Source organism: Aulonocara stuartgranti, assembly GCF_965226115.1.
Source record: "Aulonocara stuartgranti genome assembly, chromosome: 18".
NCBI lineage: Eukaryota > Metazoa > Chordata > Actinopteri > Cichliformes > Cichlidae > Aulonocara > Aulonocara stuartgranti.
In genome coordinates, this window is record NC_138954.1 from 13,285,063 (window position 1) to 13,305,196 (window position 20,134).

General features: G+C 37.9%; 1 protein-coding gene across 2 annotated transcripts in view; it reads left to right on the forward strand.

Moving 5' to 3' along the window:
* The window catches only part of LOC309693539 (RNA-binding Raly-like protein), a 28,142-nt gene extending 14,204 nt beyond the window's left edge, over window positions 1–13,938 (forward strand). The window contains exons 2-8 of one of the 2 annotated variants that reach the window (XM_082512861.1): window positions 955–1,030; window positions 4,498–4,545; window positions 5,291–5,481; window positions 8,308–8,421; window positions 8,696–8,853; window positions 12,445–12,482; window positions 12,958–13,174. In XM_082512861.1, coding sequence (XP_082368987.1) covers window positions 955–1,030; window positions 4,498–4,545; window positions 5,291–5,481; window positions 8,308–8,421; window positions 8,696–8,853; window positions 12,445–12,477 — 620 coding nt within the window. In that variant the 3' untranslated portion in view covers window positions 12,478–12,482; window positions 12,958–13,174. The other variant, XM_082512860.1, reaches the window with a different exon arrangement.
* Window positions 13,939–20,134: the final 6,196 nt, after the last annotated feature.

The window sequence follows — 20,134 nt, forward strand, 5'->3', positions numbered from 1 at the left end:
AGTATTATATTTTTATACTTTCATAAAAAACACCAGCTGCTGTGTTTTCTCCCTTCAGATGCTCTGTTTGGCTTTTACTGCAGCCACCTTCAGTAGCTGCTCATTTGTGGGTCTCTGCCTTCAGTTTTGTCTTCAGTAGCTGAAAAGCATCCTCTGTTGGACTGGGATCAGCTGACTGACTTGGTCATTGAAGAATATCCCATTTCTGTCTCTTGAGAAACTCTCGGGTTTCTTGGGTGCAGCTTGCTTTGGGTCATTATCCAGTTGCACTATGAAGCACTGTCTGAGCAGTTTGGCTGCATTTGGCTGAATGTGAGCAGAGAGTACAGCCCCGTGCACATTTTGCTTCTTCTACCAGCAGTCACATCAACCAGCACTTTCGTTTGGTTTCCCTGGCAGCCATACATGCCCACACCATAACATTGCCTCCTTGTCTGACAGATAATATGCTTTCGATCATGAGCTGCTTCTCTCTGTCATACTTGTGTCGCCCCATCACTCAAGTTTAGAAATTATATTTTTCCAGAACTAAAGGCTTTTTCAGATGTTTTCTGGCAAATTCTAATCCGGCCTTTTTGCTGAGTTTAACCAGTAGTCTGCACCTTGTTCTGCATTAATCTCCTATTCATGAAGGCTTCTATTGATTGTAGACCTTGACAGTGATACTCCTACCTCCTCGGGAGTGTTCTTGATTTAAGTGTTCACCTGGACCTTTAAGTGTTACCTTTGAGCCTTTGAACATTTGCCTCTTGAACTATTAATGCAGTTCTTTTGTTAAAGCCCTTGAACTGAAGTTGAAAATGTATTGTCTCCGATGGTGTACAAAGGCAAAACGACACAAATTGGTGCAATTGTCCAAATATACATGGATTCAACTGTATGTTGTGGATGATCTTTATATTATAAACTGCTTCTCTATCACACCACGACTTCAACTCTCATTTTTTCCCCCAGATATCAACATGGCTGGAGAGCCCAAACCGTACAGGCCTAAGATGGGCTCCAAGAGGCCTCTCTCATCCCTCTACAGGTGAAACATGTTTTTCTTATTTTAGAGTGTCAGGTGGATGTTCCTTTCCTGACCTACTTTTTCTGTTGTACCCTCTCCCTCTGCTGTCTGTAAAATATGTGTTTATGATCCTCTCTGGCAGGCTGTGCTCTTAAGGACAAACAGCCAATTCCCTACTTGTGCTATTAGTGCCATTTTTTGTCTGTTGCTGTTACACACTTTGCTCTTTTGTCATCTCGTTGAAAGAAACAACAACAAAACAAACAAAAAAAAAGTCCACACAAAGTTGCTTGGCAGTATAATAAAAATACAAAATAACACCTTATTCAGGCTTTTAAAGGAATAGTTTTGGGAAATGTCTCTTCCTGCGGGGGCTTTGAATATGATTTACATAGTTTAAGACACAGACTGGAAACATGACCAAATTCTGTCTATATTATATTCTGTCCCAAAGTAACAGGATCAACCCAGCAGACCCTCTGTTAAAAGCTTACACAGTCGTGTGAAACAGACAGGTTTGGCAGGACTCTTTGGAAAAATGTAGTGCACACTTAATGCTTCAATCAGAATTAAAAGGGTAAGTAGCAGCCAGGTGCTGTTAATCAAATGCACTTGATTAACTGATAATCAGCACGTGTGAGCGCCCCCATAAGAGCAGAGGTTTTGACAGTTTGCTGGTCTGGAGCTTTCAAGATTGTCAAAAAAAATCCACAAGATACATCTCCGACTCAGTTAGCTTATTGAAATGTTAAAGTTCACCACAATACAAAATGGAACAAGTCAGAATCAGAATCAGAATCAGAAACTTTATTGTCATTGTCATGAGAACAACGAAATTAAGAATGGTCCCCGATCATTGCATCATCCCTAGCAATATCAAAATATAAATAAAACAATAAAATTCAATAAATAAAATAGATAGAATACTTAAAATACTAATAAGATATAACAGTAAAACATTCACATACATTCCCACACACATGCTTTGTGTGGTTTGTTTGGGAGGTTTGCACAACAAAGTGTCTTCTCTCTAAAAAGAAAACAGCAGCACAGCTTTGGTTTGCATGGTTCTGGAAATCTTGTGAACAAACCACTTCTAGGACAATGTCATTTAGACAGATGACACCAAACTGACAATGTTTGACTATAATGCAGTGTCATGTTTGGTAAAAACCAAACCCATCAGCACAAACACCTCATACCAACTGTCAAGCACCGTAGTGAAGGGGTGGTTAATTGGACTTGGTTTGAAAATGCAGTCCCTGAGTTTACCATAAACTCCTCTGTATACCAAAGTGTTTTAGTCAAATGTAAGGCCATCTGTCCTACGGCTAAAGCTTGGTTGAATCTGGGTAATGCACATATCAAGCCTAGCAGCAAATCTACAACAGTCTCTTATTATACAAGCTATAATAACTTGAAGCAAATGAATCATTGGGTGTTCCTTGGTTTTCTCACACTGCTTCAACATGTCGGCTTAGTTGTTGTTAAATAAGTGAGATGGTGTGTTTAAATAATTTTAGAACCTGGTATTGAGTCATGAGGCTATGAAAGGTTTATTAGTATTATTTTTTGCATGATTATGTGTTATTTAAAAGATAATAAGATAAGAACAAGAGTTTGGGAACTCCTTTACTAGAGGATTTGAAAATGAGAAGGAACACAACATACACATAACAAATTCTACCTATTTAAACTATCTCACTAAAATTTAATAAAATCTGACAAAACATGTGTTTTATGTTTGTATGTTAAGTAAAATGGTCATGTTGTGGTTTTGTAGCAGTTTTATGTGTCAGACTGCTTTTGAAGAGATTACATCAAACATGTTGCCTGGGTAAAACGTGCTGAAACATGTCAAAGATCCAATCTTCATAGTAGATCGTATCTGTAAAGGGAGCTACTTATTCATCATAGTTGACGATTCTAGTGCGCTGTCTTGCTTTTACTGCTAATTGGTTGCTAGCCCAATAGCTGTAAAAGTGTACTTCGAGCTTAACAACTATCCTGCAACACAAATCTGTTACATTAGGAAGGAAGCTGTCATGAACCACAGTATTTTCATCTGTATTCTTGCCATTGGCCAGTGGGGATGCTTATTAAAAGGCAGGAGGGGAGGTTTAGGAAGACGACAGCTAGCAGCTGGACAAATTTCCTTTGTTTCAGCCTTTTGTGAATTGATTAGAACCGTGCGCCTTTAGGTAGTCAGGCGCTCTAATCACACAACTTTAATGTGAAGGCTGTACCGAGGTGCTGGGGTAACAATAGATGAAATACTCTTCACATCACAGTGAGCAATGCAATGGGAACAGAGTGGCCTGCATCATTATAGAGCTCAGATTTTCTTCTTCTTTTTAAATTTGCAAAAGAATTCAAACATTTGTGCCTGATTTTTGCCTCCAAATCCAGAAAAGAGATCGCTCTCTTGGACCCGTGTGTCAGGGGCGGGAAGATGGCAGCACTATGCAACACACACACACACACACACACACACACACACACACACACACTGTGTGTATTTATATCCTTGTGGGGACATCTCATTGACATAATGCTTTCCCTAGCCGCTTACCCTAACCATCAAAAATGAATGCCTAACCCTGACTCTTACCCTAAAACTAATCAGAACCTAATTGTAACCCTGACACAAAAACCACATTTAGAGTCTCAAAAATGCCTTCAAATAGGCCACGAGGGCTGTTTGTCCCCACAAGTATAGTAAACTACCAATTTTTGGTCCACATGAAGATGTTAATACCCGTCCACACACACACACACACACACACACACACACACAGTTATTGAAAATACTCATGAAAATGAATTCGTTAGGCACAATATTGTAAATGACAGTGCTTTAATTTCTCTACATTTATCAAGTTTGTTCGAGTTTTACTGTCGCTGCTTCCTTTCTTTTTCCAAAATGGAAGAGTAAGCTGTGTAGCTGTGAGCAGTGTTGAGCTGCCCAGCTGTGAGCAGTGTTGAGCTGCCCACCGTCTCTCAAGCTCTTTTGATTCCTGCTTTCTTTTATCCTGAATTTTTGAAAAGTAATCAAAATGCAACCATCAGGAACTCGTGCATATCGTGGCAGAAGTCTTAAGGCCACTCCTGTTGTGCCAGATTTATCACAGTGTAATTTGTAGCCGGGAACGGAAGCTTCCTGTTGTCAGCAGGAAGTTTGATGGGAATCTGGTAAGTTTACCGCTATAGCAACCAAGAAAGAAATGCAACATAATGAGGCAAACTTGTTGTTGGTGCATTTCATTTTTTAAATGGATTAAAGGAAATTCGATTCCAGTGCTCAGCTCAGTTAAGAAACCACACATCAAATCTTAACAAGAAGGAATTTTCCAGTAATAGTCTTTTAGGACACTGAATAAAGAATTCAGTCTAAATGTATTTGCACCGTCATTTTCTTCCTTTATTGTTTTATGTTTTTGTGCACAAAAATCAAAGTAAAATAGAAATGTTCTCTTTTATTTCCACAGTGGCTATGAATTTGACTACGACTACTACAGAGATGACTTCTACAGTAGGTATGTTTAAAAAAAAAAACAACGTTGGCTCACTGGTAAATAACACGTCTTTGTCATTTGCAACTTTTCTTTTTTCAACCAGTCCCTTTCCTCCCGATATTTTGCCCTTAGTATACACATCCTTTCTCCCCATTTCCCATCTTGAATAAAGATGATTTTTGAGCAGAATGGCCCCATTTCCTTCTGAGGCAAAGTAACTACATTATCACAGGCATAATGAATGTCATATTGAGGAGGTTTTTATTCCTCTCCGTTGGGCTTACTAATGATGCTTTTATCCGCATAGCCGGGTACTGAATGTCAGATAGTCCCCCGGCTGGTCATTTGCGCTGGCAAGGCACAGAATGTATCTTCATTCTGACATTTTCATTGGTTTGTTTACTTCCTCTTCTTTGCAATATCCCCAAGAGCAGAATCCTTCAGCTTTGAGTCATTATTGCTATTTTGGCAATTTGATATGTCAAAGGCAACTGGGAACAGGCTTTGATTGAATTGCTGTGGCATTGTTCAATGTGTACCTCTATCATTCAGACATCTTTTGCAGCATGTCTATTAGGTGCTTTGTAAGTGTTCCTTGCTGCTTGAATAAAAACATCTGACCAAAAACAAGGGAAAAAAACTCCACAAAAACTCCCATAGTGATTACAGAGTTATATCCCCACTTTTTTTGTTTTGTTATTTCTCTGCATTGTAATACTCTTGGAATATTTCTGTTGCTACAACTTTATTCTTCATGTGTCTTCAGACTGTTTGAGTACCACGGCCGCGTTGTGCCTCCGACCCGAGCTGTGATCCCCATCAAACGCTCACGACTAGTTGTCCCAACCACACGCAGAGCCAAATCCTCTTTTCCAGTCAGGGCTTGCTCTTCCTCTTCCTCCTCCTCTTCCTCCTCCCGAGCACTCAATGTCGGCTCTTCCATCACTGGCCCTAAACGTATGTTTGGTGGTTTTTCTTTGTCCCTTTTTGTTCCTATAGTATCCTGCCATCTCTAAAGTGATTTCCAAATGTTTTCTAAATGTGATTTTTATGTGATTGTTTGTTTTGAACTTACCTCCATGTCCATTTTTGGGGTTTGAGTCAAGTTAATGGCAAAGAAAATAAATTCAGCCGCTACAAAGAACATTTCCTATTATCATAACTTTGAACACATGTTGGCGGGTATCATTTCTGCCCATTATGATGGAAATGTACTCAGCAAGTGTAAATGCTAAGCTCTCGAAACAAAAAAAAAAGGTTAATAATCGAAAAAGGTCAGGCCTGCAATTCCTGATTATTTTCATTAGTAGTCTTGATAGTCCCTCTTGAACTGATTAGAGTATACGCTCATTGGACACTTCATTAGGTACACCCGTTCAACTGCTCTTTAACTCAAATATTTAGCCAGCCAATCACATGGCAGCGACTCAAAGATTTTAGACATGACATGGTCAAAATTAATCTGTTATATTATGTCATCATAATAATAATAATGATGATAATAATGATGATAATAATAATGGATTGCATTTATATAGCGCTTTTCAAGGCACCCAAAGCGCTTTACAATGCCACTATTCATTCACTCTCACATTCACACACTGGTGGAGGCAGCTACAGTTGTAGCCACAGCTGCCCTGGGGCAGACTGACAGAAGCGAGGCTGCCATATTGCACCATCGACCCCTCTGGCCAACACCAGTAGGCGGTAGGGTAAAGTGGCTTGCCCAAGGACACAATGACCAGGACAGAGAGAGCAGGGGGATCGAAAAGGCAACCTTCCGGTTACAGATGAGCTTCCCAATCCCCTGAACCATGGTCGCCCCCAAGGCGTGGAGGAAACTTTCTTTGCTCAATTTGGGCCTCTTAATATCAACTGGGCATTGTTTAAATGCCACAGACTACTTGAGTATCGTTATTGACCATGCCCAGTGCCTTTTTGACCACAGTGTACCCATCGTCTAATGGCTGGTTGTAGCAGGATATAAAACCATGTCACAAACCTCAAATCTTCTCAAATGGGTGTCCTAAACAAGACAGTGAGTTCACTGTACTCAAATGTCCTGCACAGTCTCCAGATCGCAGTCAAATAGAGCACCTTTGGGATGTGATGCAGGGGGAGATTTGCATCATGAATGTGCACCCAACAAATCTGCAGTGTGCACTGTGTGATGCTATCATGTCAGCGTTGAACCAAAGGTTTTGAGGAATGTTTCCAGCATCTTAATGAGTCTTTGTTGAATAACATGAAGAATGAAGGCAGTTCTGAAGACACAAGGAGGTCCAACCTGGTCCTAGTAAGGTGTACCTAATTAAGTGTCTAGTGAGTGCATTTAAAAAAAAAATATTGTAATTTTTAAGATGCCAAAACTGACATTTACAGTACTTTGTTTGTTTGTTTTTTCACCAAACTGTCCAAAACCCCAAAATAATAAGAGATTTTCATACAAAACAAAGAAAAGTGGCTTATCCTCACGTTGGAGATAAAAAACTGTAGTGATTTCCAAATGCTGAATCATTTTCATGTCAAAACTGTCGTTGAATGCGATTTACTCTTGAATAAATGAGTAATTTTTTAAAAACACCACCTTTGATTTTAATAAGAGGTTAATGTACAAGCTATTTTGATTGTTGAGGCAAAAACTGTCAAATAATGCAATAAAACGGGGAGGAAAAAAATGACCATAATGACTTCCTAAGCTAACCGAACAGATTCACAAGAAATTGTCACATTTGAAAGCTGGTTTTAAATATTTTCTTCTTGAAAAATTACTTTATTATGGCATTTATTATCATTTGATTTTAACAATCATTGCTGATTAATCTTCAGTCAGGTGACAAAGCCAGCCATTGTCAAACTTAAGGATGTCTTGGCCAAATTTTAAACCTGTGCCGACTGAACCTTTAATCAAAACTCTGATTGAAACACAAGACTTGATGTGTTTTCTCTGATTCCTTTTGATCTTCTGGTGATTTTCTTGTTGAGGCTGAATCTTCATTAAACACTTTCCTTTCCCTTGCCATCTGAAAAGAAAAACAAATCATTTGAATCTCACATCTTTTCTTTAGTTCTGATGACCTTTTTGATGTAAATATTTAAGCTGTTCCATTGTAGCTTCAAGCTAATTACATGTTTGTACATGAGAAACTTTGACCTCCTGCAGACCACCGCCACACTCTTTAGGAATGACTGGGATAAACAGTAAACTTTTTTCTTTTCTTGAGATGCATTGAAACACATTTAAACCAGAGTTTTTATTCGTGTTAAAACAAAAGTAAGCACACCAGAAATGTTGGGAATAAACCAAAATTATACAGAATAAATCTTAGATCAGAGTCTCAGCTAGTTGTTTGGTTATTTTTTTATTTTCTGCTCTGTGTAGCATTTCTGCATCATATTGCTCATCACTTTCTATTGTTTTACAGCAAGCAGGCAGCTGTTTTCTCATCATCTAAGCTAGTAACAAGGTGGTAAATCTAATAGTAAGAGCCAGATCTTTCCTCTACAAAAATTGAGGTAAAACATGGCTAAGAAAGAAACATTTTCGCTGGTAGCAACAACAGTGAGATTATGGCTTTAGCAGCTGCTGTACTGTTCAAACTCTCGCATGCTTATTATTATTCTCCCCTCAATGCAACACAGTGAGATTTCCTGCTTTTCATCAGTTGTGCCACATTTTCAGTGAAGAACTTGACTGTTGAGAAGAGTCTGCTGCTGTCACAGTGTCTCTTGTAGAACATCCCATTAATTATGCTTTTTAACTTTATTAATGTATGCTTGCAGTGAAGACAGATCAGCTTCTAACAATCAAAAAGGAACTGTCGCAAATCAAAACCAAGATCGACTCACTGCTGGGAAGGCTTGAGAAGATAGAGAGGCAACATCGCTCTGACGCCGGTAAGATTTGACAGCCAGGAGGGGAGGACCTGTCTGATGAGCATGCATAGAAAAACGGGGAAGATGCTGAGAGAGGCCGCCATGTACTGAAATAAAAGCCACACAAACATCCTTTGAGGAGAGTTGACGGAATGATACTGAACATATTAAATGCTTGTTCGGAGGCTTGTCTGAAATACAGGTTCTTCTATTATCAAAACAAGATAGAAAGTCAATAAATCTACTATGCTCTGATGTTAACTGCCAGTCTTTGTCTCTTGATGTCTTTTGCCAGAGATGCAGAGGAAGCAGGAGGAGGTGTGCGAGTGTCTCCATGGTGATGCAGCAGACCACTCTGGGGGGGAGGAAGTGGAGGGGACGGCTGAGGTTGAGGCAGGGGAGATGACAGACGGTGGTGAAGACGACTTTGAAGATGAAGGCACAAGCGACATGGTGAGCAGGCCAAGTACCCATGTCCAGTATTAATAAGAAGTTATTTGGTTCCAATTTAGCTGCAAAGTGTTCGTGCGTGTTCGTGCGTGTTCGTTCGTGCTCGTTCGTGCGTGTTCGTGCGTGTGTGTGCGTGTGTGTGTGTGTGCGTGTCTGCAAAAGTCACAAGAAGTCCTAATTACCTACAGATTTTCTTGTAATTTTTTAAAGTGGACTTGATTCATATTTGTGCAGGCTTTCTGAAGGTCCTTCAAAGTTTCTCCCCCGCCCCCGCGTAGAGGCATAGTATTGGCAGTACTTCCCTAGCTTCCAAATTACACAAGAACAGGACAGAAAATCGTTGGCAACAAGGCCTGTAGACTGATGAATCCAAATCGTTGTCATCATTAGTGTAAGTCATTGCCAGTATGCACAGAGGTCAGGAGAGAGGTATAGTGGTGAGCATCTACATGGAACTATGAATGCAGAACAGAACCATCAAATTTCAATCCACCAATACCATCTGCAACACAGCTGATGTCATTTTCTTTTAACACGACAGTGATCCAAATACACTGTCAATGCCGTAAAAGCCGATAGTAGCTGACGAGAAACACAGTCATGAATCACACCCCTCCCAGAACCTGGACCTCAACATTTTGGAAGCAGTGTGGGATCATTTTGAGAGAGAACAGAATAAAAGGCACCCAACATTCAAAGAATACTTTGATTGTCCTTAAAGAAGCCTGGAGAACTATTCCTGAAGAATACTTCAGGAATAGCTTACATGAAAGCTGTCTGTGAGACTTCAGGCTGTGTTGAAGAATAAAGGTGCTCACACCAAATATCAACTTTCAAGCACAGCAGAATTATAAAAACTCTTTTTCTGTATATCCATGTATATTTCGACGTTTCCCATCCCATCTCCCAAGCAAGATATAAAGAAATGAGGGGTGTTTCAAGACTCTTGCATAGTAGTTTATCTATTTTATGATGCGGAAAATGTTTTCCACTGACATAATATGCCAATAATAACAGTAAGTATAATGTACATTCAACTCTGTTGTATAAATAACTTTGCCTTAGATGGAACCATTTGAGTCATACAGGATTCTTATAAAACTAAAAGGTGAAATGGTCATGAAAAAGTAATCAGGTTGTTCGTGGTGATGGATACAAAGTTATGCTGTCTTTTGTGACAATCAGCATGATTTGAAAAGTCTAAACTATATGAGTAAAAACACTCAGAAAATGATTCTTCACCCACAATAAACACAATACAATACTCTGAAATATATATAAAATTACATTTGAATTTATTTAATTAATTAATAATTAAAGATAATGTGCCTGGTACAAACTAAATGTGTATCAATCAATTAAGTTTAGTTTGACCAGATCCCATTAAATGTAACATTTTACATTGTACTTATGCAACAAAATTACATGGATAATTTACATATAATTAAATTAGTTGAAGTCAGAAGGGCAATTTTTTTATTTTATGTTATTTTTGAGTGAGGTGTATTTTGTCTCTGTCTGAACAACATACATGCTGCAAAGTGGGGACACGTTGTTGTGGCAACCAAGAAAAGTAGTAGCTGTTGTTTTAAAGCTTAATCTTAATGTGTTTTGAATTAATATTGTATTACAAAGTAATAACTATCATCAATGACAAAATAATTCGAGGTCGTCTCTATCACAAACCGCCATGAAACTGAACAAATCACATGAAAACACCAAAGTCAGCAGCACGTAACGGTGTCTGTGAATACTTTGGCTTTCCTTCCCTGTCTCAGACAAACCTGAATGGGAGGAGTTTGTCTTCGGAAATGTATTTTACATTTTTAAACTCTTAGTTTGGTCAGGTTCAGGCAACAGAACTTAGGTTTGGGAGAGACCCTTATAATTTTCCCTCAGATTGAATAAAATGTGTGGTACTGAGCCCATCTGCCAGAAGAACTCGAAGGCAAACTTCTTCTCTGTGTTATACGCAAAGCCTCAGGCATAGAAGTTTTATAAATCTTTGAAAGCATTGTTTATTTTAATAAAAGAGTAAATAATTTAATTATACAGTTAAGTGCCAGACTTTTTTAAGTCACTATCTATCGCTGAGTGAGGTAACGCACGATCACTGATGAAGAGAGCGTTTATACTTAGTTTCCACGGCAACATACTTGGAAAAACTGCTGTATTGAAACCTGCCATGGCAAACCAAACATTTTCTTCTGATGCCACCAAGCATTAAAAATAATTTAACTGACAAAACAAGACTTGACTTTCACAAGATATTTACAAGAAATGGGACACATCTGTCAGCTACCTCAGTAATTACTGCTGTCATTCATCTATGAAACAAGACAGCTGGAGTAACGGAACAAGACGGAGCAACAACACTAAGCTGTTAGATGAAGAGCTGCAGGTGACAAGCTATGCACCTCCAGCTCCTCGGTGAAGTTAGGCTGCTGTTTGCAGACGCTTCGCCGTGTGCAGAATGAAATCGGAGCAAAGTTTCTCACAGAGTGTTTGAAACTGATCTGCTACTAACTACATCACTCTCTGGATACACTTGTGAAACTTTTTGGGTGGTGTTAATTTACTGTAATGCAGTAAAAGAGTGTAATGCATGCAGCATATCACCAATTTTTACTTTAAAAATCATAAATCATCTAACTGAACATTTGCTTTCCAGTTTTATTACTGTGACAGTTTTATTTCTCAAAACTATTGCCTTACTTTGACACTAAAGAAAGGTTATATAATCATACCTGCTTCCTGTTTTATGAGATCTGGACCCACTGTTGGGTGGTTTATTGGCTTCATTCTGCAAGCAGACTAAACTATTGATTACTGGTAATCATTAAAGCTTATATGTGTTAATCCAATAGATACTGTGGCCAAAAGGCTTAGAATAAACAAAAACCCCAAATCCCTATATTGATTTAGTGAAAACACACTGTATAAAATGTGTCTCAGAGGACATGGATGAGATGTGAATTGATGCACATTTTCAAGGTTTGGACAAACAAAAAGAAAAAAAAAGATTTGCGAAACAAAAAAAAAAGTACAGCCATTTCTAAGGTTTTAAAAATCAGGACATGAAAGATCCTCAGGTATTGACCAGGTTCTGATGACTGTGGAGTCCATTTGAGTACAGTGAACTCACTGCCATGTTCAAGAAATCAGCTTAAGACATTTTGAGCTATGTGACATGGTGCGTCATCCTCCTGGGAACACTGTGGTCATGAAGCGATGCACATGGTCCGCAGCAATACTCTGAGTGTTATTTGTCATTGAAACAATGCTCAGGTGTTACTAAATGTGTCAAGAAGATATTCCCCACACCATTACACCACCAGCAGCTTGAACTGTTAATAAAATGCAGCATGGATCCATTTTTTCACGTTTATGGGTTTTGTTAAATGAATAACAGAACTTGTGCGAACCAGTTAATTTTTTAAATATGTACTGATGTGTATTTCAGACTTAGAACTGGAAGTGTTTCATTTTTTTAATGACTGTGGATTGAGCTAGAAAAGGGAAGGCTATGTTGCTGCCTAGTTATAAAAATTAATTCTTGACTGATTTAAAGCAATCTTATTTCTTTTACTGCAGATAGAGAACCACATATCGGACATTGACAACTGAGTAAGGTCAGTATTTAATCTTGGTTTAACAACACACATTTTGCACAAAGCTGAATTTATTTTTGGGAATAACGTATGAAAAGCAGAATCATAGAAACATTTTAGCATCCAGCAGTTGAAAGCAATTCGAAGGATCTTTCGCTTCCTGCTTTAAAAAGAGTAACAGAGTAAGAAACATTACTCATCCTTGGAGTTTAATCCTCCAAAATGTTCTTCTAAAGGTGGGGTCATTCTCTGCATCTAGGGGCAAAAGGAAAAGCAGCTTCTCTGCAGTGATCGCTGATGACTGAACAGCCGCAGAGATGAGACTCTTTCTCATGTGCATTTCCTGTCAAACGACATTTAAATCTCCCCTGATTTTCTTTGTAAGAACAAATAGCTATGAGATTTAATTTGCCTCTTGGCTGACATTTCCTCCCTGCTGTCCTTAAGTGTCTGCGAGTAGAAGTTTTTCCTTTTTTTTTTTCTTTTCCTTCCTCAGGCGGTCTGAACATGATAGATTGTTAAGATGATGGTTTAATGAACTGCTTGTCCTCTGGTGGATATCTGAGTGGTTGCAGGTAATAACAGCAGCGTTAGAAAATTTTAATGTTGGTCCTCTTGAGTTTCCAAGCTTCACAGGAAAATTTAAACCTGCAGCTACCTTTTTTCACATGAGGTCGCTGTGAGAGATGAAAAAATAATAACTTTCTTTTTTCTTTCAAGTTGGGGAATAATGAAGCTTGCATTACAGAAGATGGGAGGACAGATACCAGCAAAATCTTCTTGATCAAGGAGGTGCATTTGACATTAAAGGAAAGGAAGTGACAGACAGCAGTGGAAGAGTGTGTCAGACTTGTATTTTGCTTGTTTGCCTCATTAGAACATGCCACTGCTGATGCATACGTCATCAAAATCCTGGGTATAAATATTCTCCAGACGACTGCAAGATCTTCGCAACCAGCAGTCAGTCATTTCCCCTCGGACTGATTGCTGTTCTGAAAAATACAGACAATACAGTATATTGTGTGCTTATTATATTGTGGTCTGTATTGTGTATAAAAATACAGTTATGTGATCTACCAGAAGAAAATTTGTCTTTTGTTGTACCTCAGATGTTTGTTTCTGTTTCTGTGCATTGAAAACTGTGAAAAGCTGCATTGCTGGCAGAGAGCTAAATATGAATGTAACAGTAACATATTTTCTTTGACACTCATTAATTCTGCATTTTGTTTTCATTCATTTTGAGCAAATGTACAGTATGTCATTTATTCACAATCTCGCCACATGGTATTGAATACATTTCATGTTTTTAATTTGTTCTACATGACAACGTGTATTTGAAATTCTTTACTTTCTGTTTACAATTTTAAAAAATGAAAGACAACAATTTTTGCTGTCAGCATGTTAAAAATGTGGCTATCAAGGATCATTTCTTTGCCTCTGTTGTACAGCCATGGATAATAAACATTTTTGACATAAACTTGTGTCCTTCCTCCCCAAAACTGAGTGGTGTAGCTCGCATTTTTTGTAAATGTATTGTTTCTTTTTCTATTTAAATGGACCTAAAGCTAAGGAAAGATGAGATATACTTCTTGCATCTAGTTTGACTGCCGATTGCATTTAATTTTTTTCGCATTTGCTAACTGATGAAAAGTAGTGCTCATCCCCACCCAGAGACCGTGTTGCATGGACAGTCTCTGGGTGGGGATGAGCATTCAATGTGTCTGACAAGGCGATTGCACAGGTCACCTAGTGGGAGATGAAGTGTTTCCAAATGCTGTCAGACAGACTTCTGAATTACAAATATTTCCCATTAAATGTAGAAATGCAGGCAGATTGTTGACATGTTGCAATCAGTCTGAGTCGGTGTACGCCGATTATTGCAACTCATCTGTATCATGTTTCTTTGCAAAAAGAGGTTCATCTAAGTTAGTTTCCAAGTGTCTTTTTTCTGGTTATATTCCTATCAAAACAAGGTTGCTGTGCACTTATGTCATTATAAAGTTAAACTACTGTTCTGCAGCAACTACGCAACTATTTGTTTCAAAACTGAGTTCTAATTAGACTCTGAATGTAAGCAATTCATTTGAATTTCTGTGTGTTTTAAAGACAACAGATTTGCAATTTTCACAGGTTTATCTCAGTGAATCATCTTATCCCAAATTGAGGTCAAACTGACAATTACAATATCATCCCTAAAGACGGAATCAGCTTATTGGCATATTATTAAATTCTTGATACACCAACGTTTTTCAAGACAGAAACATGACTCCATTCTTCTCAGCAACCATTTCCAATAAGATCGCAAGTTCATTGCGCACGGTTGTGCCGTGGTCACCAGTCACTGTTTTCCCTTGTGTGACTGCAGCATAATGCAAACATTTGAAACTTTACCAGTGCGCTAACACGATCAAGATACTGTTAAATAAAACAGTTACTAAGTTTTCTTTAGGACGGATTTAAATATTGATAATTGAACCCTCAAAAATGCTGATTTTTTTTTTAATAAATCTAAATTTTTAATCGGCACCTTACAAACAAATTAAATAACGAATTCAAAGTCTGGATAATAACAGCTGGAAGACAAAAAAATCAGAGGGAACAACAGGCAAAAAGCAAGAAACAGGAAAGCTAACAAGCTAACAGCAAGGGACATAACAGTATGAGACAACAACACAACAGCATAGGCCTGATGCTCATACCTGCATTAGTTTACTCATAATGTTGAAATGAAATTGTGGGTTTAGTTTATTTTTCCCTTAAAACAACTATGCACATGATGATTTCTTTATTCATCATTTAACAGTTTTTAGCGCTTACAGTTATGCAGAGTCAGGCATGAAAAGGCTGCTGTTTGTGACAGGTGGGTACTGACAGACGTGTGCAGCTGCCAGCTGTCCTCTAGGCTTCACTTCTGCTAAACCTGTGTCTCTGAACTGGACCTCGTCGATGTTTGTGGCCTCATAAGCTCTCCTGTGATATTTAGTTTGTATACTTGGATTATTCCAATGAATGGTTAATATATGCAAAATCTGCACAGATTTTTCCATCTTGGATTTGAATGCAATTAAAGTCTCCCTCTACAGCCTGTTGATTCTTAGTTTCAGCAATGAAACTGAATTTAAAACAAACTATAGCTGACATTCTGTCCCCTAGGCAACCACCAATGTCCTACTGCCTACACATATTCAGTAACACTCAGAAAAATATGCTGGTAATTAGATAGTGTTAATAAATATCTTTCAGTAAGTATGAAAGTTTTCTACATGTCCTAGTTTACATTATGAAATAAGTTTTTATGAGCGAGAATATCTTGAATGTTTAACACTTTTCGACTAAACAGTTGTCTTCTACTTTGGTTAGTTTTTTTTTAAACAATCATTTATTAAAACCTTTCCTTTAAAACTTGTATTTTATTTAATGTTTTTGTGAAATTCAGGTAGAGTAGCTTTTATACTGTTAATTCAGCATATACTAAAAAAAAAATAAAAGCCTGTTCTTACAATATATTTGTGAGCTTTTTATTTTGCAAAGAAATTCACAATCAGACAGACAGACTCACCAGGCTGCATGTCCTCACCTCATGTGCTTGATAACCACTTTCTCTCTCTCTCTTTGTTTCTCTTCTGTTGTTGTGAGTGTGTGTGTGTCTATGTAAGTGTTTGTGTATTTAAAACAGCTGCCTGTCTTCACCTCTGCAGTGCTGCCGTCTCCTGAAACCTTGCATGTTTAGAAAGTATGTTTTCTCCATTTTTATGTTGTTCTTGTAGTTTTTGTCCTCAGATGAGGTTTGAAGTGTCTGTATCCAGACTGCAACCACCTGTAAAAGGTAGAGGCTCACCAGGACATACACACCTCAGAAGTTCCTGTTCTTGGCACAGCCCCCCGTCCCCTGGCGCCCCCTGCGATGCCCCCCTTCTTAGGGAAACCCTCTGCAGAGGAGCCGTGAGAGCCAGGAACTTATGACTTGTGTGTGCACTCAGGCATCACTCATACCTGCTCTGTAGACAGTTCCTGTCAGAAGGAGGGGGCACAGCAGTGATGCCGGGGGGCAGAAGGTGGTGCCTCAATGCCTCTCTCATTCTGAGAGTGTAAAACAAAAAAAACAATTGTCAGTGAACATTTGATCCCCACTTGGTCACAACATATGGCAACCCCTTCCTAAGCCTGGTTCTGTCGGAGGTTTCGCCCCATTGAAAAGGAGTTTTTCCTCCCCACTGTCGCCAAGTGCTTACTCATAGGGGATTTGGGGGCTTTTTAAAAACTAACCACTGAAAAGTTCAGCAGCATCAAATTTAGGACTCACCAAATATGTAACTGGATGATTCGTGATTAAATGAGAAATCATCCATTTAAAACATATTTGCAAGTCATATTTAGTTGTATATAAATTTGATTCCAGGGACATTAAGGCCGATCACAGACTAATTTGGACAACTGGTAAAAATAAATAAATAAATAAATAAATAAATAAAAGAAATTGGAAAAAATCAATGTGTCATTTTTTAATATAGATTTCAAATAACATACCATTTGATGTCAACATATTTTTGTTACATTTGCGGTGCTCGTCATGTTATATTCTTATGATTCTGTTCATTTTATGAGTTCATGCTTCTGCCTTGCTTAACTGGTACTTAGCTAGCTTTAGTCATGCTAGCATCAGCACAGGTAGAAACACATACACATCAGAGAATCGCACTATCTACAAATGGAAAACTACAAAAATAAAATTTAGAAAGCTTTCAGATTAGTAAACCTATCAAAAATCAAAGTTCCTATAGTGAAAACACATCATTTCATATTGTGTTCAAGTCAGTTGTTATCCAATTTTAAAACTATAAAATGTGATAAAGTGTATTTTTAGTTTACTTTGTTAATAAAGAATTTTTTTTTAGAAACACTAACGTTATATATAGCAAAATATGAAGCAATCTTCTACCTCCCGTTGACATGCAGACCTGTGGCCAACTCTACAAACCATTTAGAATTTTTTCCAGCTGAGGTGTTCAAAATAGATAACCAAACTGGTGATAGTTACAGTGTAATGTGGGCAACTGACTGCCTAATATAATGTAACATCATCACAATATTTTACAAAAAAGGAACAAATGTACCTTTGTTTCCTCAGCTAAGACAGCTGGGCTGCAGTAGCTTGTGTTTATGTCAAGAGTGCCATTTGATTTAAAAGCAAGGAGCAAAAGACTCTGAGCAGCATATCAGTCAGAAACAATGCCATATATTTAAGGAACAAAGGTCAAATTCTTCATGTGTGTACATGTACTGTTGTGCACATAAACTCACAGATGTATATGACAACTCAAGTTTGTGACCAAAAATTTGTATTCTAATTTTAAAAATGGAATACCATCCATCCATCCATCCATCCATCCATCCATCCATCCATCCATCCATCCAATGTTCCCTCTAATTTTTCATGTGTCATGTTTTTTTTTTTGTGCGCAACGCAGATTTTCTGTGCACAGAGACTGTGCCAGGAGTGCGCAATTGCGCACGCACACGGCTTAGAGGGAAAATTGCATCCATCTTCTTCTGCTTTATCCGGTGCCGGGTCGCGGGGGCAACAGCCTAAGCAGAGAAGCCCAGCCTCGCTCTCCCTCCCTATTCATTGTAATACATACAACAAATATGCATTACCAACTCTTAAGAAAAACAAACAAACACTGAAGTCTTAAATTGAATACCTTTTTCATGCTTTTCAACATCGTGAGAAGATGGAGATGATTTTCTTTCTACTTTCAGTTTATACAGACAGCTGCATGTTTAGCTGAGAAACATGCAGCTGTCTGCATGTTTCTCAACATGGAATAAAATGTTATTCCATGTTGGAATAACATTTTATTCCATGTTATTCCAACATGGAATAAAATGCTGCAAATATTTTTATAATAGCAAACTTTGGAGGCAGAGACATAAAGACTCGCACGTCACATGTTTTGAAGGTATCGTTGTTCAAAATGAAGAATAAAAAAGAAAAATACTAGAACTGATGAGTGTTGACAAAAAGGGTGCATTGTGTCTATCTTATTTTCTTATGTGGCACAAGCAACTATCCAATGTAGTTATTATGATCTATTCATTTTTTTTGATGCCGCATAAATTTTAAGACCACTTATTTGTCTTGCTGTTAGATAAACCACTGACTAAACTGACCCCTAAGCCTCGAGCTCATTTTGCCCCACAGCCAATATTAAATAAATAAATAAAATATTTAGTCTAGAAACTAATGATAAACTTTTTAATAATGCAGATACATGTTATGAAAATATAGAACTTTATAACCTGAGATTTAAAAAAAGCATTTGACAAACCTGATATAACTCATAACTCTACAAAAACCTTGGACACAATAACCTGTGAAAAACAAATGCTTCATTCATAAGGTTCTTCCTTTCAAAGAAAGATGAAAAGGAAGGTGCTAATTAAAGTTTAGGGTCAGTTAACAAAAGGTGTGTAGGGTTGCATAGGTACAGGTGTTAGATCAGCTAACCTTGCCCCACTCTCCCATCCAGAAACTTTCACTTAACTTCTTATGACACCAGTAGCGGATTTAGAAAGTTTCTATGAGACTCATCTAAAACTTCGTCCTCCACTCTCAAGCCATTTTCAAATCTGTCGGTCCAGATTTAATACCTCGACAGATATGTATGGTCCAATCCTAATAACGTTGGTAAGCCTGCTGACTTTTAATCTAGGATCCCCATGAGGTTGATATTCTGTAGTTTTACCTTTGGTAGAGACAGTCACCGAATTAGAGAACTTTAAAGCACATATTTTTGTATCTATATGCTTCATGAATTTATTACACACTTATCTCAGTACATTTCAGGAATCGCTCATGGACAGATTGATCAGTCTCAAGACCTTGTGCACTCTTATTCCAATGTTTAGCTGAGTGGTGCATGTCCAAGTAACAACCATATGATGCCATGACTCAAGGTTTCCCTAAAGAAGGTGTCATTGTGCTATACGTGTTTATGAATCCCTTCACCTGTCAGTGGTTTTAGTTATGTGGCTAATTAGTGTATTTACAACTGAAAAGATTTTTCCAGTAATTAACATTGTATAACTGGTATAATCTTTTCATTCTTCCAGTTTCTTAAACATGAGAATTGAGAGGTCTTTCCATATAATTATTTAATTGCTTCAATTATCAATGTGTAGTCAGGATTTTGTTAACTGAGAAGGATATTTTCCAATAATTTCTGAAGATTGAAGCAAAACAAAAAAAACCAGCACCTGTTGTGAGAACAATATTTAGCTCTAGCCATGTGATTAAAAATATATCCTAATGTCCTGCTAAACTCACTTTGTGCATGGAAATAAAATGACAGTGTTCAGCTCAAAGCATCAGGGAGGCACTCTTATTAACCTTTTCCAAGCTTGTACCAAAGCCTGAAGCTTTACTTCTCTGTAACCTTTCACGCCAGCCTCAAACAATTTTCAAAACAAATGGGAGTAATAAGATGAAAACAAAGGTGCAGAATGATGCTAAAATTCTCCAGTTGGCTTTAATTACAGCACCCTTGTGCATTAGTACTGATTCCTAATTGGCTTTGAGATTATTCCTCCCCTCTGTCTTTTGAAATTTTTTATTACAGTGACCTTGAAAACTGCAGCCAATGAGAGATAAGGTGCCGAAGCATCAACAGATG